The sequence below is a fragment of the Macrobrachium nipponense genome, chromosome 11 (genome assembly GCF_015104395.2).
Source record: "Macrobrachium nipponense isolate FS-2020 chromosome 11, ASM1510439v2, whole genome shotgun sequence".
Lineage (NCBI taxonomy): Eukaryota > Metazoa > Arthropoda > Malacostraca > Decapoda > Palaemonidae > Macrobrachium > Macrobrachium nipponense.
In genome coordinates, this window is record NC_061087.1 from 6,614,807 (window position 1) to 6,637,651 (window position 22,845).

The 22,845-nt window shown below is 37.0% G+C and overlaps 1 protein-coding gene across 3 annotated transcripts in view; it reads left to right on the forward strand.

Annotated features, from left to right (window-relative positions):
- LOC135218363 (zinc finger protein 37 homolog) overlaps positions 1–21,654 on the forward strand; it is a 105,812-nt gene extending 84,158 nt beyond the window's left edge. Inside the window, exon 6 of one of the 3 annotated variants that reach the window (XM_064254735.1) lies at positions 14,060–16,178. In XM_064254735.1, coding sequence (XP_064110805.1) covers positions 14,060–16,126 — 2,067 coding nt within the window. In that variant the 3' untranslated portion in view covers positions 16,127–16,178. Of the gene's footprint in view, positions 4,656–14,059; positions 16,179–19,599 lie in introns of those variants that run through there. The other 2 variants (XM_064254803.1, XM_064254960.1) reach the window with 2 other exon arrangements.
- Positions 21,655–22,845: the final 1,191 nt, after the last annotated feature.

Sequence of the window (22,845 nt, forward strand, 5' to 3'; positions counted from 1 at the left end):
CAAAGAACATGGTGAAGTTGCTTTTAGACAGTACATGGAAGCTTTACAAGAAGCAGCATCTCCAAAACCAAAGAAAAAATTGAACTCTCTAGCTGAAGAGTCTGATAACTGCTCTTCAAAAGAGAATTTGAAGAATGAAGACAGATCTGCTGTACAATGCAACTGCTGTGGCTTTAGCTGTGGAGATGAGTGGACACTTGAGCACCACCTGGATATGTGTCACAAAGATGCCTCTAGAACATGTGGTCTGTGTAATGAACAATGCTTTGATGCAGCTTCCTTGCATGATCACTTAATTCATCATTTTCATGGTGTGATGGTGTGTCCAGTTTGCCCCATTAAGTTTTCAGCAAGGCATCATCTGCTGTCACATTTAAAAGTTTGTCATCCTTCTGGCTGTGTTATTGTTTGTAGTGAATGTGACAAAAAATTTGAAACTTATCAGATGTATGAGGTGCATCTCATGGAGTTCCATGGCAAAGGAGCTCTCCGAGTATGTAAAATATGTGGAAAAGGAGTATTAGTTTTTGATTATTATAAGCATGTTGAGGAACATAGCGCTTCAGGAAAAAGTAGCATAGACACTGGATCTCTTTCATGCAACCTTTGCTTCAGAAAATTTGAATTTTCCACACAACTTTACCAACACAAATATCATGAGCACCCTGAAGCTTTTAGTTTCAAATGTGATGAATGTGAAAGGAGGTGTAGAACTGAACGTTTACTTTATATGCACAAATGGGGACATAAGTATGGTTCACATCAGTGTCCTGTTTGTCGATTAAAGTTCCGCCAGGTGGACCAACTAAAGAAGCACCTTTTAGCTGCTCACCCAGACCAAGAAGGCTATTCTTGTAAGTACTGTCCTTTGACTCTGAAAAACTATGCAACATTTATTGCTCATTGTAAGTTCAAGCATCCTAGAGAATCTGGATACAACAGACCCGTGAGATGTAAGATTTGTGGTGAATCATTTGACCATAAGATGCAGTGGAAATACCACATGAGGAATCATTACACCCAAGAATTGCAAACGTGCCCAATATGTGGCATTTCTGTTAAGAACCTGGAAATGCACATGAATCTACATACAAAATCTAAGAAGTTTGAATGCAAATTTTGTGGAGCTGTTTATCATAACAAGGCAAGTTTTCATTTTCATGTGAAGAGAGTTCATATGGGGAATGAAATTAGGAAATACTTATGTGACACATGTGGAAAAGGTTTCTTGACTCCAGCTGATCAGCGTATACACATAGCTCGTGTCCATCAAGGTGAGAGGAATTATTGGTGTCCCACTTGTAATAAAGGTTATAAGAGCAAGGTATCTCTAACCTACCATGAAAGGCTTCATACTGGTGAAAAGCCACATAAATGCACAATCTGTGGAAGAACTTTCCGTGTCCCCTCGTATCTTAAGCGTCACATGGAGCATGATCACAGGACTCAATATACAGGGGTATATTTTAAACAGGGAAGACCTAAAAGTCAAGAAGCACGTGGTCAAATGCGGCGCCCGCACCAACAGACTAATGAACGAGTTGAGAGTGTCAGTATGGGTCAGGCAAATGGATCCATACCTGAAATTGTACAGATAACAGTTCCGATGGAAATGGGAGAAGAAGTAGTAGCAGCAGTCGACAGTGTGCAAAGTGTACAAGGTCGTCGTTATAATACAGAGCAAGACGGTTTTGTTTATGTTGTTTATGAGGAGGTTAATGAGTAAAATTGAAATTGGATAGGTATGAAATATTTCTTTGAATCGTATCTAATATTCATATACATAATTATAAGCTTGAAGCATGTTCACTTGGCAGGTAAGAAAAAGGGAAAGAAAATGAAGGGGTTGTGACTAGTTTACTGGCCTTTCTTGTCTTGCCATTAACTATCCTCTGGCAGGTAAAGATTTTGTGACTTGTTTTCTATGCCTCAGGTAGTTTTCTGACTCTGGTTGTAGGGATATTTTTCAATTGTTTTTCTTGGGCTACACCTGATAATTGGTATAGCTTTATCATTGTTTTGTTTAGGATGCTTTCTTTGTATACTACTGTAGTAGGATCATTTCTGAAGTTAGATATTGCAGGAATGATTAATGTGGGAGTCACGCCCACAAAATACCTGGCATTTGTTGAAATATGGCTTAGATAATCACTGCCCCAATTGGCCTATTGCTATTACGAAAGGATATTTAAGTACAGGAATAAAAGAAAATTAAATAGGAACAGGTAACATTTTATTGAAGATGTTTGCTCTGATATGGAGCAGGCAGTTGAGGAACAGGTAGGCTTAAAGTCAGTGTTAACTGTGAGCACTCCTTAACAACCCTACACTTTAATGTGTATTCCCAATCCTCTCACCCCTCTCCCTAACTTTCCTTCTTTCTCCCCTATGGTTCAAGCTACAATGCCATTTGATATTCAGTTCCTCGTGTCTTCGATAGCAGAATTGGTAAAATTTCAAAAGCAAGACAAAAGAGCTAGGATCATGATACTTTTGGTTTCTTGTTCCCCATCATAAGAGAGGGTGAGCCAGCATCCTGCTCAGGAATATGCCTGCTACCACTGTCCTTTTGGTCATATCTACCCATTACCTAGGGGAGGTTGGCCTTTGCTCCTAATCATTTGAGTAGATGAATATAGGATTAGGCCTCTGTCAAAGAGGAAGTTAGCCAGTTTAGTACAGTAATCACTTAAGAAAATTGTTGTACATCAAGTCTGTAAATTGCTGATAAAATTATCTTAACTTGAACAGCAAAGAGGAAATGATTTCCTTTTAAAATTGTGGTACTGAGTTATGTATTAAAGTGTAGTACCCTCTGTTCAGTAGGTATTTTTGATGTGGTTTGTCCCGATCTACAATACTTCTTTGCGTCTTTGGCTCAGGAACACAATTCTTCGCATGAAAGCAAATCCTTAAGAAGAGTACAGTACTATACCTCTGAGCATGGCATTCCTTACCAGGACCAACACTGTCAATCCTCAGCTGTGGTCAAGGAACTGTCAGCAGGATTACTAACATCAAATAACAGCTGCTTTTTGGTTTAATTTCAAAACTAATGTTTTCTACAGGTTGGGTTTACCAGCCTTTGCTGTACTGCCCTCCCATCTGTGTCAGTGTGGTAGTTAGCTATATGAATGTTAGGTAAGATTGACAGATATAATAGCAATTTTCATACGCATTAAAATTGGTAATTTCTGTACTTGCCAAACCTTCTTAAGTATCCACCCGGCCTCTCCCCAGTCCAATAGGCAAAGAACTGAGGCAAAGAAACTGGAGTTGCTCTATCTCCAACCTCTTTATTTTCTTTCCTTTTTCTCAACTACCAAGTAAGCCTTAAGCTTGAAAGTTACAGCTATCTGAATGTTAGGTAGGTGTAGAAATATAACCAGTTCTAATATGAAGATTATGATTTCCTAAAAGAAAATGCACTCTGCAATATTGCTTCTAAACAATATTTTTGTTAAAAGCTTGGAGATTTTTTGGAAGCAGGTCACAGTATATTATAATTTTTGCTGAGTGTAAGGATTATAAAAAATTATAACGTATCTTGAATTCAGTAGTTTTCAAGTGATATAATCACCCAAAAAGCTAAAGAAATTTACTTTAATACTACATTTATTGTAACCTCCTCTTATCAATAAGTTATTGACATGATATTAGTAAATTGCGATTTATTACGTAAATAAAATATACAATACATTTCAGGGGAAGAAGCTGTGTCACAATTTTAAACTATGCATTATGGTAACATTGAATTTACCAGCAATTTTCTTCTAGAAGTATAGGTCTACACTCTTTAGAAGAGGAATAAGGAATTCTTGAACTAATTGTGATTTTATTGAAAAGGTTAAGTTTGATGTAGTTATATTGTAGCATTTATACTTTAATGGGGGTATAATGAAAAACTAGTCATAATATACCCTTTAAAAAGGACATCTTATAAAAAGGTCATTGTACTTGTGAACTCAATAAGAAAAATGTGAAGTTATCTGTTCATTATCCTCATAATGAGACTGGTTACTAAAGAAACACAAATATTGTATATATGAGCAAAAGTTATAACTACCTAAAGTTTCTGAAACTGTTTATTTAGTAATACATCTCCAAAAAGAAGATGTTAGCCTTAATTCATGCTGCTAAGAACTAAAGTTGTTATTTAATTTAATGCAGTTAAAACACTTGTAAAAAAATGAAAAAAACAAACTAATCTTGCTTTTAGCATTCATTTTAGCACCATAACATTTCTGTCACCACCAAGAATAACACAATTATTCATATTGCACCAAAAATTCAGATTCAATCACTACAAGTATATATGAAATAGAAAAAGTAAAGATGTTGAGTAAGGTGATGACAACTGGGGTCCTTAAATCAAGGTGATTACAGCATTATGGTACCTAGTAGAGAACAGAAAGTCCCATATTATTGTATTGTAATATTGCAGTAATTCAAGTTCATAATTTTTACACAAAATCTAAGGGATTATGAAATCTTGCATTTGAGGAATGGGCAGCATAATGAACAGTGAAGCATGATACATCAACCATGATTACATAAGTGTTGTACAATAGTATGTATAATGAAAAAGAGGCAACATTGTGAAGTGGCTGAAATGGTGCTTAAGTGGGGCCTAGTTATTGCTATTTACAGTTATACTTATGATTCAAATATAATAGATTCTTTCAAGATGTTGTATTCTTAACTTATATAATACCATGAATAATGGCAGATTCAGCATAAAAGTGAAATGGCTAAGCAAATACCTCAGAAGTATAATATGGAAAATTGAAGGACTAAAGAAAAGCATAATAATTAAATAAAGAATACATATATTAAATGGAAAAGTGCTGACACAGTACACACCACAAACGAGGGATGTAGGCTTCAAAGCTGCCAGAATACAAGAGGACCTTGACCATGAACTCTATTCTCCTTTTAGAGGAAATGGTACCAGAAGGGTAGAGCCTTCTAGTCCCCAGCAGGTCATTAGGGGTGCAGTTGCTAGCCCCATGCCCTTGGCTTAATCCAGCTGATACTGGTCACCACCCACAACTGAGTTAACTGGTTGGTAGTAGGTGAGAATTAAACCCTAAACATTGGGAAATCCCCATGCTCTACCACTGAGCTATGGCTCCCACATACATAATCATCCTCATCATGGGTTTACTCTTGAGAAGAATTATCACCACTCTCCTCTCCTGTAATCCTTCAAATGAACGCTCATTAGGTCCATGTCCTCATCCATCCCTACTTTCCTCATGATGTCTTCTACCATTCTAAAGGACCTCTTGCTACCACCACAACCATTAAACCATTACTTTTCTGACCAGCTGCTCCCGCACCCTTCTCAACACATGACCAAACCATATCCTTGAGATCCCATTCCACCTGCTAGCCTCTGGACACCACAACCTTCACAGCTCCCTTATCTCCTTACCATACTCTGCCCATGAAGTAAGATAGTCAATAGTCTCTCCTTTTCTCTTGTTCTTGTTAGTGCCCATGTTCCTGCTGCATAAAATAGTACATTCCTTGTGTACAAATCGAGTCTTTGCTCTTTCTACTGATGGAAATTTTTTATTTACATTTATATTTGTATGTACATATGCAAGTTTGAGGGGCTTTCTGAAAGCAATGAGTAGATAAAGAAGTGTGACTGCTGTTTGATATATTCCAGTATGGTCATAAAGAGTAGCACTGCCTAAACTCAGCCGCCTACTGAAGAGATCCATGTACCTAGTGAAGGTCATCATCATAACCAACTAAGTTTTAAAATCAAGATATCCTTAAGTACAGGCAGTCCCCGGGTTATGACGGGGATTCCGTTCTTGAGACGCGTCGTAAGCCGAAAATCGTCATAAGCCGGAACATTGTCAAAAACCCTAAGAAAACCTTACTTTTAATGCTTTAGGTGCATTCAAAACTATGTAAACTGCATTCTTATTGCATTTTTCATCAGAAAAACCTTTAAATATTGATTATTTTGCATTTTTGGTGTCATATTTCATCTGCCAGATCAGCGTTTGTAGGCGTTGTAACTCTGGAATATGCGTCGTAACCCTGGAACATGCGTCGTAACCCTGGAAATAATTTCTGGTGAATATAATTGAAAAGCGTTGTAACCTCGGAACGTTGTAAGCTGAGACCGTCGTAACCTGGGGACTGCCTGTATTAAACTGTAGTCCAAACTGCTTTTTAAAAAAAGAAAATGTATTTCCATATAGGAAGAGGGGTTGTGTGGCTTCAGAGAAAACTAAGAACAATCACATTCACATGAACCTGAAGTTTAAAAGTTTCCAGAATTCTAATCATACACATACACAGTAGGCTGATCAAGCAGTTTGCACACCTCCAATGCATCTTAAAATTTAACTTGTAATTTGTATGGAATTTTATATTTCTTGTAACATTAAGGCACCAAACACCTACTTCTTAGGTCTTCCTCTTCTCGTAACACTTATAATCATAATCTGCACAACCTTCAAATAAGTTAAGTTCTCCCTTATTCCCTCTGTATGTCCAAATCATCACAGTATTTCACATCTGCCAAGCTTAGCATATTTTCATCATACCTTTGCATTTTTATTTAATCTATCAGTCTTTCTTCCTTCAAAGCTATGTTGACAATTCTTACCCAGCCCCTTCCACATTATTGATGCAAATGAAAAAAAAATCCACCTCACATCAATAGAAAAAATTGTCAACACTTCAAGTTGCACAATTTGTCTTTCTAGATACACTTTTGTCCTCCACACCTTCAGCAGGGCAGGCCCTAACTGGCTGCCTCACCTTACGAATTGCATGAATTATCTAATGGACTCCATGTATGCTTCATATAGTTTTTCCCTTTACTTTCAACTTGTCCCACAGCAATTACGCCATGATCCCTCGACCCCTGGTTGCAATTTCTCTATTGTGTAATGCATTTAGTCAAGTATTTCACTTTTATGATCAGTCAAAAGTTACATACTATAGGTCGATACCTCCAGATACACATTTCTTATGGATAGATACTACAAGAAAAATTCAAGCCAGTTTTTAAAATATTAGTTTGCACTGATAGAAATTACCTCACCCGTGAAAACTAAAACTGAACCCGGGATTTATTGGAGAAAAAAAAAAAGTTTTGCTAGACTGGAAAGCAAAATTCACACTCAGGGCACTGTAGCAACCAAGGTGAAGTTACTAATTTCGAAGCTGTCTTTGAAAGATGTTTAAATCTTTCAAGGTCAAAGTACATAGAAGAATGAAAAAAAAATCATACAATAAAAACATATCACCATTTTAGCTGTGGACTTAAAATGATACTCAACAGCTACTAAAGGAAAGAACAAAGGTGTCCACTAAATATCCCATATATATATATATATATATATATATATATATATATATATATATATATATATATATATATATATCTTCCATTTTAGGAAGTATACCAAATTAACAAAAGTACTGTATTAAAAATATTGTATGTAGTAAATTTGCATCTTAACAAAAACCTGGTTTTACTTCATTTTTTAAAGGCATGAATTAACAGATATTATTCACATAATTGAAAATTTGAGACAGAATTAGTGTGGGTAATAAAAACCTCTGTTTTCTTAACAAGACATGGAGCCTTAACTTTTTCAGAGATTGATGCAACTGTTATTTCCTCTGTCCTTTAGATTTTACAAAAACGAAGGAAAAAAATAGTGGAATTGAACAATTTGCTTATTTATGTTTTGTGAAAACCTTTTCGAAGCTGGAAAACCAGCATAGTAATAAGCTTTGTCTACCGTCTGGAGAAGCAGATTAAAAGAATAACCTACTAAGTACAATAAATGTCATGTCATGATTTTGTGCGCGAAACCAATCTTCATTTAAAATTGCAAATAACCTCGTTATCAATTAACGCTTGACAATAGTAGCCATTTTATTTCCGAAGCTAAGTAATGAAGAAATGGAAGACTACGGGTTTTTCAACATTTTCCTGTATACTTTGTGTAAAATTTTGTGCTTTTTACATATTTACTTACTCAATTCGTATCCTAATAAAGATCTTAAAAATTTTGTTAAGGTCATATTTTTATGTTTGCATTTTCCTTATTTTTTATATGAAGATGGTTTAAGGCAATGTTTTTAGTTTGCCATACTGAACAATGATTAATTTATTGTAAATTTTTAGCGGGGCATAGTAAACAAAGATGTTATTTTATGCAAAAGTCAATGAAACATATCCATCTTGCAGGAAGTGGCCTGCTACCAGCACTATGAAAGTGAACAGACTTTTGCATCGGAGGTTAATCCCAGTGATTTCTCCCAATATAGCAGCGGGACAGTGTACCCAGTGACTGAATGTGCTGCATTGTCACAGGAGGAGGATACCACTTCTGCCATGGCAAGCCAAGAAGAAAAAGCTCCGGTCAAGTTATTTTCGGACAAACAGTGCCCCGTGTGTGAACTGGGCTTCCTCAGTGTCTCAGAGCTGACACACCACTTCAGAGTTCATCACTCGTCTGTCAGATCCCTCAGTTGCAGTCATTGCCAAATGGAACTGCCTTCCGATCTGAAAGCATTCATCAAGCACTGCAAGACCTGCTTCCCAAAAGAGCAACAAGCTAAGGCTACCAAGTGGTGTGGAGTGTGTCAAAAAGAACTGATCAAGTCGGAATATGTGAAGCACATGGCTTCGCACAAGGCACTCCCGTGTCCTATCTGCAATGCAATGTTTCCTAGGACCATTTTGCGAAAGCATATGTCGTCCACTCATGACCAAAAGACAACAAAGGCCTTCAAATGTGTCGACTGCTCTGCCATATACAATGATGCTTCAAACCTGGCAAATCATCGGAAGAGAAACCACCTCGGGCAGGAGGCACGACGGCATTTGTGCGAAGTCTGTGGGAAAAAGTTTGTCGCTCCCTCTGAGTTGCGCATTCATGTGACTACAGTGCACCACAACACAAGGAAGTACGTTTGTGAATTTTGTGGGTTGAGGTTTAAAGTAACTTCAGAACTTTCTTATCATCGTCGAACTCACACCGGGGAGAGACCTCATGTGTGCAAGGAGTGTGGTGGTGCATTTATCAAGCCCAATGCCTTAGCCAAACATGTCCGGTTAGTCCACAGAATGGAGTATCAGGGCAGGTACAAAAAACGTTTGACTAAAGTTGAACAGAACACTAAAGATATTGCTCAAGAAAGTGCCCTGGTTACGCATGAAGGAACATCTGGGCTTGCCAGTGTTTCCAAAAACCACCAGTCGGTCAAAGGTTTAGTGACAACCGATACAGTTGATCTCAATGTAAAAGTAACGGACGTGTATAGCTTGAGTGAAAACAAATGGTTAAATTTTTCACAGATATAGTAAACTTTTTCACAGATATAGTAAAACGTGAGTAAAGAAGATAGTTAGGGCTTAAGGCCTGACTTGACAATCTATAGTGAATTCAACTTTAATTAGGTAATAAGGATTAAACAGTAGGTATTTTTATATTATGCATGAAGTTCTACCAATTTCCTCCTACACTACATTTTTAGACATTTTCGTATGGTCTCTCACACCGCTTTGAAAGGCCTTTTTTATCAGGTGTACTGTAGATGTAAGAATGAGATAAGCTGAATCTCGTCAATTGGAACTCATATTTTGTCTGGCTTCCATGTCCCTACCGTGAATGTCAAAATACAAAGTTTAAGTGTTTGGTGGAAGCCTTTTGTTGTAGATTATTTTGTCATTGATTGTATTTTTTCTTAAAAGAACAAAGGTAATATCTTCAGGTTATAATATCATTGAAAAGATTTTAAAAATATAAAATTGCAAGACAAGTTTCAGCAATATTAAAAAAAATGATTACCATATTACTGTGCTTGAGCAAAAATATACTGTATAACATCCCCAGAGGCACGTTCTCAAGAGATTACAGCTTTAGGGAGACAGCAAGGCATTTTTACCTTTGGGGACGATCTGATCAATAATATTGGCAGTGTCATTGAGTGGGTGGTAATGACTTTTTTTTTCAAGTACAACAGGGAAAGTAACATGTTAAAAGGAAGATATCTATAAAATATATAGCTTAATAAAGCAGTGATAACCTGCAGTTTTTGTTACTAAATTTCAGTTTCTTAATCTGAAGATCAATTTTACATAGAGCGGATAAGCTTTATAAGTACTAACTGCGTATGCAAATACTGAGGGGTTCATTATGAGAAATTTTAGGACGAATAGAAATTTTGCCATGTTACAAGAATTAGTACAATTGGATTTTTTTTTGTAATTTTAATTGCAACTTGATAATCTCTCAGAATAAATTGGTATAAATAAAGGATTTTTCTGGAAAATTGATAGTTTTTAAAGTGCTTGGTGCTGAACATTAAACAAAACAAAACACAAACTTAAAGAGGAGAGGCCCAACAGCTTACTTAATTACAGCGTGGAAGCTGGAAAGTAATATTTTATATTTGTGTGTTGCCGACTCTCCAGTTCAAATTAGAACGTAAGAGTATGTTTATAGGAATTCCCTTTCATAAATAGGTATTGTAAAAACCCATCTCACATTCCTCATAAACTGACAGATTTCACACGTTCACTTGATGTCAGATTGTAACGTGCATAGTTAATTTTTTCTCAAAAGACAGTGCAATTGTGACTTTGGGTCTACAAGTCTTAGGATCCAAAAGTCTCCTAATCCTGTCTGTCCTTTCATATTCGCAAGTAGTAAAGACTAGGATTCTCATGTGTTAATAAACATTCATGAATTCCTTTGTGCTTTGCTAATATTTTGGTTATAAAAATAAAGAAATTTATGGAAAAAATGGTTAACTGTTTACCCCTACCTTCAAAAATATTGTATGAATTCCCGCAATATTCTACATATCTACAACAAATTAGGAAGATAATAATCTAATATCGTTTTTACATTGTAATTTTGCAGTGTGATTGGAAAATTGTGCGTGCGCATATTATCTCGATAAAGTCCTCTCATATTTGAGCTAAGAGACACAAGATGTTGAACGAGCTACTGTATTCCCTACTAGACAGATATGGATATTAAATTACTTCAGAAACAAATATATATCACATTTAGTGCTGTTAATTAGGAAGCATTTGTTCTTACGAAACCTCATCTTATGCTCATCTTATGTGTGAAAAGAATGTTGCGTGCTGGCTAATCCTTACTTTACAATTTTTAGAATATGTCAAAATCAGCAGTTTACAGTAGTATTTTTATATCTCATCATTCCTCATTTTATTCACAAGAGGTACTTATTTTAGGATACTAGTAGATTTAATACTGTCTATATAATAGTAAATCATGAAGAGCAGTTGCTTAAATCAGGACTATTAAAGCATTATAATTTTTGGAGTACATACTTAAATCGGTCTAAAAACAAATATGCTTTTGTACAAGAGTAATGCCATAGAAATTTTAAGTTCTGAAGTCTTCCCACTTTTTTTTTTTCTTTTTTTTTTTTTTTTTAAATGTTTGTTTTCGAACTGCTACTGACAAGTCAGTTTACTCGTGTATGATACATTTTTATTCCAAATAGTTATGATAATTAGTCTTCATTAATTGGCCGAGAACAAATTTATTAGATGATAAGAAGCGTAAGTTTAGAGCAAGTTTTTAGATCCTATTAGTGGCAGCAGCAGTCGTAGTAGTACCATATCTCAAGTATGAGCGTAGTCAGAAGTAATCACCAGAAATTTACCATTGCATTTAACAACTTATAATGTACAATTTTTAAGCCTCTAACACCAGTGAATCTAACCCCCCTGCCCATTGAAAGGTACTTATTCAGATTTAAAAGGAAATTTCGCGAAATTTGATAGAACGTACAGAGATCTGATGACTTTTCGGCCTGCAATTAGAGCATGATAAGCATCATCGACATGCATCATATCCCCATTTTTGGTATGAAGTAAAACAAAAAGTTCATACTGGATTTCAAACAAAAATACCAACATTGTTATTGTAAAACTATCTGGAAGTCTTTTACCAAAATGGGCAATAACACTGAATAAAATTACTAAAGTAATCTGTTGAGATACAGAAAAAGGAATTATAATACAGAAAAAAAAACAAAGTCCAAAACTACTGTAACTTCATCGTTCACTCTTCAGTCTAAACTAAAATATGAAAACTTAAAAACCTTCATGAAGCTGTGGATCACAGTTTCTTCAATAACTTTATTTTGTCCTATTTTAATATTTGACTTAAATTTTTATTTATTTATTTATTTGTTAATTTATTGTTTTCTAATAAGTTTTTGTATTTCCCATTACCTTCTGTTGCTTCCTTTGAATAAATACCCTATTCTTTGGAAGTTTGAATTTCAAGCTAATGGCCCCTTTGGTGGGATTGTTCCATAATAATAATAATAATAATAATAATAATAATAATAATAATAATAATAATAATCATAATAATATCAATAATCAATAATAATAATAATAATAATAATAATAATAATAATAATAATAATAGCTGTATTTGTATAGATAATGTTATTAATTCCTGTCTTTATATTTTCACACCTTTCTATGCTTTTGGACAGTTTATTAAATATTGTTGGAGTCTTACATGCAACACCCTGTTTTCCAACATTTAGATATGCTTTCTATGACGCATTTACGTGGGTCTTTCATTACGTATTTCGGATTTATATTCTTCAAAGCTCGTAACATAAAAACGCACTTCATATTCAGCGTTTGTTTTAACGTGTAGCCTTGTGGTCATATGTTAATTTAAAGACAAACCGATGTTTTAACATTTTATGTGATGACGTAATGCACAGGAAAAGTAAGCATAGTGTGGTGATATGGGATCGTCCTTCTCTCATGTTGATTTACTCTGTTGAGGCGCCATGTTGGAACACCGTCAGATATTAGAAAGCCTTCGTTCGTTGTATGTAAAATTGTGGAGTGGTCTTCCTTGCAGAATAGCTTTTAAAAGAGAGAGTTTAAATACTTACAAGCTTTTACAACACTGCCACTTGTTTTTCGCACTTAATTTACTGTTATTATACGCATTTGTTTACGTCCTTGCTGATACATACTACATACATACACAAATATATATATATATATATATATATATATATATATATATATATATATATATCTATATATATATATATATATATATTTGTTGTAGGCATTCGCCTTTGCGACATTGACTTCTTCGATGCAGACTTTTTCATATATCCATACTTCTGCTTTCAATGATTCTTCAATATACTGGATAAGCATACAGGTTCGTGGTGATTGCCTACAACAATAATTGTGAAAGAGGGAAATTCTGCTAGAAAAAAAACATATATATATATATATATATATATATATATATATATATATATATATATATATACTATTCTTATTTATTATTTAATTTACTCCCTCTCCTCTCTTTAGTGAAAGCTTGCTTGGCAAGTTAATGGCCTCATAGGCTTGTTCTATATGAGTGATGATAAGGAATAATAATAATAATAATAATAATAATAATAATAGCGTAAATTCTACAGTATGGGTACTGCTAGACTTGAAGTAAGTGTTACAAATATTTACAATGATTAAATTGCTGACTGGTGTTGTATGTTAGTGGCTCTTCATTTTTAGTCATAGCGAAGAGAAAGTATTTATTATCTAAATTACTACATTATTATAAGCAGAATCAACGAAAAAGGTCAGGGTTACAGTTCTTTGTTTTTTTGTATATTTCAAATATGTTTTGGAGTAATTGCGCTCCATAAAAGCAAATGCAGTATCTCGAAATGCAAAATATATTATTTATATTTCTCTGTTGATAGATGAATTTCTAATGGTCATAATGTTGATCATACACGTTTTTTTTTTCTTAAATACAAAAACGAAGATCCACTGCCGAAATTGATTAGTGTTATAAATGGTTTCCATATGGAAGTGGTTTGTATAGTGAAAGTATTACGGAGATCTAACTCACTGACTTTTGTAATTGATTATTGCACATTTTATGGGGGCATTAGAAAATTCTCATTAATTAAACGGAGAGAAGTAAAGGTTGAGAACAGCTGCTGACCAAACACAATGTTATTTCAGGGGGATCAGCTGGTGCCTAACAGTAAGCAAGGACCCCCCGCCCCTCCTCCCCCAACTCGCCGCATTGTGACGGTGCCGGCCATTTTCAAGAAGTGTCCGCACTGCACGACCATATTCATGGACAGCATGCAACTGACCTCCCACCTGGCCCGGCAGCACAAGGACCGTCAGGAGGAGAGGCTGTGCCAGAGGTGTCGCCGGCGCTTCTGGACGTACGAGGACAACACCGCCTGCGACCCCTGCCTCCACAGCCTCAGGCTCAACGCCATCCCCAGCAGGAAAAGCCTCGAGGAGGAGGAGGATGTGGGACCTGATGTGATGAGTACTTTCATGTGTGGCCATTGCCATCTGACTTTCGATTCGCGGGTTCTCGTCGAACTCCACTGTTTATCGACGGGACATGACATGGACAAAATCACTCATTTCAGCCATAAAAAAGACCTGAAAGCAATTCACAGTCAGGAAGACTCGAAATCGACTGCCGGTGCTAGGAAGTTAGATTCCAACGCCGGGGGAGATGTGTCTAGTAGTGACGAGAATGTCATTTCCGAGAGTAAAAAGTACATTGGTAGTTTGAAAAAAGGGCAAAAACGCCGTCTTATCAAGAAAAACCAAACAGCCTGTGAAGTGTGCGGCCAAGAATTCAATTCAGTATCGAGTCTTTACGCTCACCTGCGTGTCACCCATCCTACTTTGTTCCCCCACGAGTGTGGCGTGTGTCGGAGGAGGTTTACTCTCGAGGCCAGTGCAAGGGAGCATGAACGGAAGCATGCCATGGGGGAGTTGCAATGCCCCGCTTGCCCGCTCCGATTCTCCCATCTATCGCACCTGCATCACCACGCACGCACGCTGCACCCAGACTTCACCGATTTCCGTTGTCAGTACTGCAATGTTGCAACACCCACAGTTGACGCCCTTCAGTGTCACATTAAAGTACACCATGGTGACCGTCTAGGCCTGCCGGCAGCTTTCACTTGCAAAGTGTGCAAGGAAAGTTTCCACACGGGCAAGGCCCTCGCAACTCACCGTTCCAGTCGACATCCGGGAACAGCAGAATGTAACATTTGCGGCGTCAAAGTGGGAAGACGATATCTTAAGAAACACATCAACGCCGTTCACACCAAAGAAAAGGTTCACAAGTGTGAGGAGTGTAAAACAGTATTCTATTCGCGCACGGGCTTAACTGGGCACCAGCGTAGGCACCATGGCCCCAGAAAGTTCTTCTGTGAGTCGTGCGGGAAAGGTTACGTGCACAATGTGGAACTGCAGCGTCACCTGAAAGCTCACCGTAACCAGCGTGATTTCAAATGCGAATACTGCAGCCGTTCATTTTTAAAAGCAGTTGACCTGACTTATCATCGACGTTCCCACACGGGAGAAAAGCCTCATCAGTGTGAATTATGTCCTGAGTCATTTATAAGACCACTCGGTCTCAGAAAGCATATGTTGAAACACACCAGTGTCAAAAAAGTCAAGAGGCTTAAATATTCGAAGAAAAAGATTGACGAACTGACATCCTCTGTCATCAGTCAAAATAATGCCGGTGAAGAACAACTAGAAAGCCAAGGTGCAAAAGAGGACAGACTGGACGTTGTTGAGACAGAAAACGGCAGCCTGAGTGAACCTCAGCCTTTGCAGTCTTTCCCAGAAGCCTCCTTGGTAGCGCCTAATCTTGCACCATCTCAGCGCCTCCAACCCACAATGCATCAGTTGGCGCCTGCAGAGCTGCAGGTCCAACAGTTATCAGTGACAGATTTAGACGGCACTCAGCTAGAAGGACAGTTGGAATTGTCGCAAGTGGTTGAGGATCTAAGCAGCGGAGAACTGCTGGAAATGAGTCCAGGTCTATTACTGGAAGCGACTGACGTCCAGGTGACAGATGAAACTATTGCCGGAAGTGTGACGAGTAGTACGGAGGTTCAAGGCGAGACGGACGAAAATAGTCAGACATCTCAACCAGTGCAAGTGATTTATGTCGTCGAGGACATCCTGAACCCCTCAATTTGTTACCATAAGTCCATAGAAAACTGCTCTAAGTGTAAAGATAATTATAGGAATTACTTCTAATTCGTAAATTTTTGTCTCACAGTATTATATAAATTAAATTATTATTAATGAAGTTTTTTTTATTTATTTTTATGTTTAAAGAACATCACCGTGAATATTTCTTAATTAAATGTTATGTATTATATACAGAAAATAATTATATATAAAAAAATATGGGTATTGGGGGATACATTGGAATATTCATAATAAAATTCAATGAACTTTCCATTGCCACTAAAATAAATAAATAAATAAATTGGTCTTGACATTGTGTTGATGGCTATCAAAGGCCAATTTCACCAATACTTTCTCCGTATTGCCCTGAATTTTATGAAACTATATAATTGCCTGTACTCCATTCGGTTATCGGTACCTTTAATCAACTTGAAGAGGGTTATTAAAAAAAAGACATTGAAGTTAGAAAGACAGAAAAAACTTGACACGACTGTGACATTAGTTTGAAATAATTCTCATTGAAATTTCAAGACGGTTTTAAGCCTGACTTAAAATATAAGTAGTCAGTTTTAACCTAGCAAACTTTCCTACCGATTAACCCAAATGAAAAATCCCTTAAACATGAAAGGGAACTTCCGGGTATAAGGGACAACTTCAACACTCTCTCTGCTGTTCACGGAAGTTGTAAGTGCAGTCAGGAGTCTTGTGTTTAGGCCAGGAACCTACGGTTCCGGCACTAATGCCAGTCCGGAAACATTGTCCTATACACTATTATAAATGTTGATGACTACATTTAAATCTATACCTTTAAATTCCGAAACTACTGAACCGCTTCGGTCACTTGGAAAGGCAAACTCAGCCATGTTAATATACTAGAATTTAATTACAAAGAGAAACACTATATTGTGCAAAAACTCACAAAGTACAGCACAGCAGACAACTATAGACGCGGTGTGCGTATACCGGAAAGCCCTCTATAATGAATGGGATTAGCTGTGATGATATATACATCTTTTCCACCCGATCGATTATTAGACAAAAGTCATTCATAAGGCCTAATACGGTACTCAGGTAGTGTTACAAAATATAAATTATTACAATAAATTATTACAGATGACTGCATAGCTGAATTACAATATATTAATTAGAGATCAGTCATTAAAGCATTGCACTGCAAGATGTGACGTAAATATCATTAACAAAAGAAAAAAAGCGAAAGAACGAACTAAACAAACGCTAATTACCAAGAGGTTTACAGACGGCTGAACGAGGTCATAGGTAAACTTTTAATAATTTTTTTAAAGACAATAAGAGCATTACAAAATAGGAACTTAATTGGAATCAATTACACGTCTATGAAAAGAAAAACTGCACCCAACATTAAAATTTCAGTTGTATATCCTAACTAGAGTTAAGAGAGCAAATTACGTAAACAACTGAATTAGACCATTCTCTATGGACATTTTATATGAAGAAATGTAATCTGAAATACGAGTTAGAAATAATTATACCAGAGTTCACTGTTGGTCGCTGCTTCCGTGACAGGTGACACCCGCAATGCACACAAGCACTATAAGGACCGATGCCCAGGGGAGTACCTGTGTAAGGTCGGTCCCTCATGCCTGATAACTCAGAAGGAGACCGTCCGGATAAACCATATTTGTCGGTGACCCTGGGGGCGTATCCTTCAATGCCTGCCTGAGGCTTTTTGTGATGAAACAGAAAGTGATTTAACAAGGGTGAACTTTAGTCCGTACGTCAGATGCCAAAAGACAATGAGGATGTACCCTAACTGATCTGGTCTAACTCTCGCATTTAATGTTGGCTAAAGAATTCCATGGAAAGATAAATACTGGATAGGTGTAAGGACTTTAGTAGAAGAGAGTAAACAACAAAATGGAAACACGCAGGAAAGAGGCAGCTACGTAAAGAACCGGTCGACTTCACTTTGATCTAATGCGTAAGTCGTACATGTAATAAACTTACAGGCTGTTAGAGAGGAGGACTAAAAGGAATGGGTAAGTGGGAGATGTGTGAATTTGGATCCATAGGAGAGCTTGAAGGTTTGTGTGTTCATTTCCTCTGGTTTAATGACTGACAACTCTGTGTTAAAAAAGACTGTAACTTTCAGCACATATAAATCGAAGGAAATGAAGTACAGTCGTACAATGACGAGGAAAGGGGGGTTTCTGTAGTGACTGGCTCTACAATTACAGGGAGGATTTGTCTCACATAATCTATATATTGATGAGATGCGGTTCTGATTTCACGTCAGTCGATTCCGCTGCGTACCTGCACAGCGCAACTTACTTTGCCAGCAATGCTTGCACCGTATCACAAGGTTCAGACTGCATAACTATTTTACAAAGGTAAATAATTGGTATCTTACGGCATTGAGCATTTACAAAGAACACCCAGAACCTTCCTATGAACAATAAACAGTGAGAAAATAAAACGACGCAAATCCCAAGAGTATTGAAATTTGGCATAAAATTCATGTAAAAGTGACATTGAACGTTCTTAATAAAACAATTAGGAGCTATTTGATAAGAATCTAGTATACTTATGTAAAATAAGCATATTGCTGTGACTATTCCCACAAAAGGTATTACTGGAGTCTAATTGGCATTTGTGTAACTTTTGTGGAGAAGGTTTAGTTAGGCGATTATATTCTTTAAAAGTGTATAGGCCAAAATCTTTACAGAACCCGGATGGTGCTTTAAATTGCCATGTCACACTACCAATTTTATGGCATCTTTAAGCATATTTGGCTTCTGTTCTATTCGAGCGTTGGCTCATTAGTGACGTCAGTGCATAGAATTAAAAATCAATCGGTTATTGGTTACATGGTTAAGGTTTTGTACCAAAATTTGAACTAGTTGTAGTAATAACCTTATTACAAAAGGCATAATTATACGTATGTTTAAAACAATAAAGTATCAGAGAAAGCGTCGTGGTATTTATGGCTGTTCAAGTATCAGAGATTTATGTTTTCATTTTCTTGTCTTTACGTCGAAAGATAACGACCTAATATTAAGAAACGAGCCTTTGGGGGAATATATGAGATAAAAAAAGTACATACAATTGTGTTAGACTTTATAAGAGAGTTGTTTGGATGAAAGAAGTGAAGCTATTGGGGTCTTTTATCGTAAATTATCTAACGCTGAAACTACATAAATAGAAATTATAAAAAGGCTCAGTGTTTATATTTAATAATTTCAGAGTGGGTGACAATGATTCAAGTAATGATAGAATGGCAATTGCAATGTTTAAAAGTGGCCACGGTTTTCATAAAACCCACGCCATTTTTTAAGAAACAAACAGCAATTTAAGAAAAAACTATTTGTTTTAAGTAAAACATGGTAACATTATAGTTTGATTTAGCACCAATAAGCTGTATTAAACTGAAAACTGTTTGCCAAAATGAAGGAAGTGCTGACATGATGTGTTGGTGTGTTTGTGTTCGTGACAAGTGATAAGAGACAATAAAATTTAAGTTACATCAAATTTATTAAAACAGATCCTTTGTTTCTTTACAGAATTCCAAAAACTCAAATCTGGGAGGCATGGTGGTGGTGTATAGTTCCAACAACTTCAAAGTCCATCAAGAATATCAAGATATAAAGGCAGAAAATGATCCGCTGGAAATCTCAGAGAGCGAGACATCATCTGATACCAAAACACAAAGTCTTGTTTGCAAAGGACATGACGGTTCATCTGAAGTAAAACTCAAAACTTCAAACAAATCTGGTCAGTGCAGCTGTGATGTTCAGTTGAGTTTTAAAGCCGAATACGCGCAGCACAAGAAAATATTCAAGTGCCCAAAGTGTAAATTAGCATATTCTTCCTCTTCACACCTGGCCCGTCACCAGCAGCTTGTTCATAGTGAGAATGTACAAAGTACAACAGATAAAAAAAGTCCATCATCAGTAGATCCGTTAAGAACAGAAGGGCAATGTGAACACTGCGGGGAATTCGTAAACACGAATGCTCTTGAGCACTTCAAGATTCATCTGCATGGAGATCACGAATGTCCGGTGTGTGCCTCTGGCTTTCGTACGCACGAGGCCTTGGTAGCCCACATAGAGAAGCGCCATTCACACTTACTAGAGCTGTTTTTGAAAAGTAAAATGCCTGCGAAGGAAAAGGCTGGTAAGAGCGGAGATCCAGAACATCACATTGAGCTATGTGACGTTTGCGGGAAGGCAGCATCTTCGTCGCAAAAATTGGCGCAGCATCGTTACTCTCAACACCCTGAACACTACCCCTGGTCCTGCCACGGATGCAAACTCTCCTTTTCCGCTAAAACTGACCTTGATAATCACCTGTGTCACAAGGAAATAACTCAACGCAAAGGTAAGCATACTGGTTGTGACGCTAAAAACTCGATAACCACAAGTAAAAGGAAATCTGCCTCTGGTAAAGATAAATTACACCAAAACGAAAAGAGCTCAGAGGAATCTTTTAAATGTCCCGTGTGCTTTATTAATTTAGATAACCGCAAAGCTTACAGCGACCACGTACGATGTCACAAGAGAAATGGGCACAAATGTGAGTTCTGTGATGTGAAACTGAAGTCCACTGCAAATCTCCGGGCACATATTAGCACACAACATACTCATAGTGAGATCCATCAGTGTAAAATTTGTTCTCGTAAATTCTTTTCTGCAGGTAAACTTTCTTATCACATGAGACGACACCACACTGACCGCAACACTTACAAAAATCTGTGCTACATTTGTGGGAAGTTTTACCCATACCCAAGCGAACTGAGACTGCATCTAAGGTCCCACTTCAATGAGCGCCCATACAAATGCAACCAGTGCCCCAAGACTTTCATGAAAAAAGGGGATCTCACTTATCACAGTAGGTCCCACACGGGCGAACGACCTCACGTGTGCCCACACTGTGATGCTCGATTCCCGAGGCCAAATACACTCATGAATCACATCCGCCAGCAACACCAAGAGGTCACTCGAGCTAGTACCACTGATGCCTCCACAACAACTGATGCTACCACCACTGGGAAGACTACTGTGCCTTCTCCAGAAGCAATAACAGTAACATCAAGTTCCAATGATATTTCAGTAACCCCTTCGGGTGTCATGGTCACGACACTGAGTAATAAAACGGCTGATAATAAGACGCAGGAGGAAAGAGAAAGCGTGGATTCTGTGGTAACTGTAGATGCTGAAACTCGCGCCAGTGAGATAAGGCAACAGTGCGAAAGCAGCGTCATACCTGTCGTGGAAGGGCAGTTGGTTGAGGCTGTGGTAGATGGGCAGGTTACTGAGGTGCAGCAAATACAGTACGTGCAGGTTGAAGGCCTTGCTGCAGGCCAAAACGTACAGACAGTTCAAGCAGTACCTAACATGATGGAAGACATGGAGTTCGATGAAACTGGTTGTTCATCTTATCGGTTTGTCCATTTACAGATTCTGTAGTAGCTTATGTGAAAAATAGTGATGACTTTTTTGCAGATATATTTCCAAAGAGACGCTATATTATTTATGAATTTTTGAGAGAAATGTATGAAATATTTTGTTTTATCCGTTTAGTAATGCCAACTCTGTGTAGAGTTAGATTTGAATAAAAAAAAACTAGTCATAGTAATGTGGTATCTTTACGACACACGATTTAAAAAAAAATATTTCCTGTCATATATGTTCGGGTATAATAGAAGGACGAAACATAATTCCAGCGAAATATTATATATGGAATTTCTTAAATCGTAGGCAGCACCGAAGGTAAGTTATGTATCGAGTGATGGAATTAGGAGTGCTGTTATAGCTGGTGATGTCATTATCAAAAAGAAATTACTTCCTTGTTCCATCTTCACGCCTGACTTCTAGGCAGTGATAGAAGCTGTCAAGTATGTCTTTAAGCAGGATGTTTTGTCGAAAATTTCGTTGCCTATTTTATTTCTAGCATTTTTATCTTTAAGTAGTCGATGCCTTCTCACAACAAGGTACAAGAAGTGCAAGATTGGCAGTTCATCCTGTATTCACGTGAAATACCTGGGAAGGTTGGTTGAGAGGGCAGCTGGAGAGGCTATGGGATCCAATAATCGCTCGATTATAAATAACACAAATAGACAAGTTAAGCAAGTAATTCATTCTTACATTAGAAATAAGTGGTCTCATATGGACGGCCATCCAACCCTCCTTTAAGAAACGATAAGTTCAAATCACCTGGATATAAGCAAGCACAAATTAAACGATACGCGTCTTTCTCAGTGATGTTTATTAAAAAGTGGAGATGAGATGGAGGACAGGTCCCAGTCGTCTCCTGTTGACGAATCTAACGACAAAACATATTTGAACTGGCTGTCCTCTTTTTATTCAAGCGAGAATGTTTTTAACGACCCTTTTAAAGACTTTTTTTTTTAATTATGAATTTTAATTAGTTACATGATTTTTAGCTCTGCTTCAATTTTATCTAGTATACTCGCTGCCATGCCCTGAATGGCTAAAAGTGCCCAAGTGCTTTGCTTTATAATCCAAATTTCATAAGATTAGTTAAATGATGATGAGGGCAGACGAGGTAAAAATAAAAATAAAAAAAAGAACTTAAAATCGAGGTAAAAGGGAGAGTCTCTTTATATAAAATATAGACAGCATTTACAAATAATAGGCTACTGAAAAATAATATTATAGAGGTGGTTGCTTAAAACCTGATAAACAACATCGGAGGAAGGAGGGATCCCAAAATCCTTTCAGTGTAATTTATTAAGCTGACGTTTCAGGACCATGTGTCCCATTTTCAAAGCTATAATTTAAAAAGAA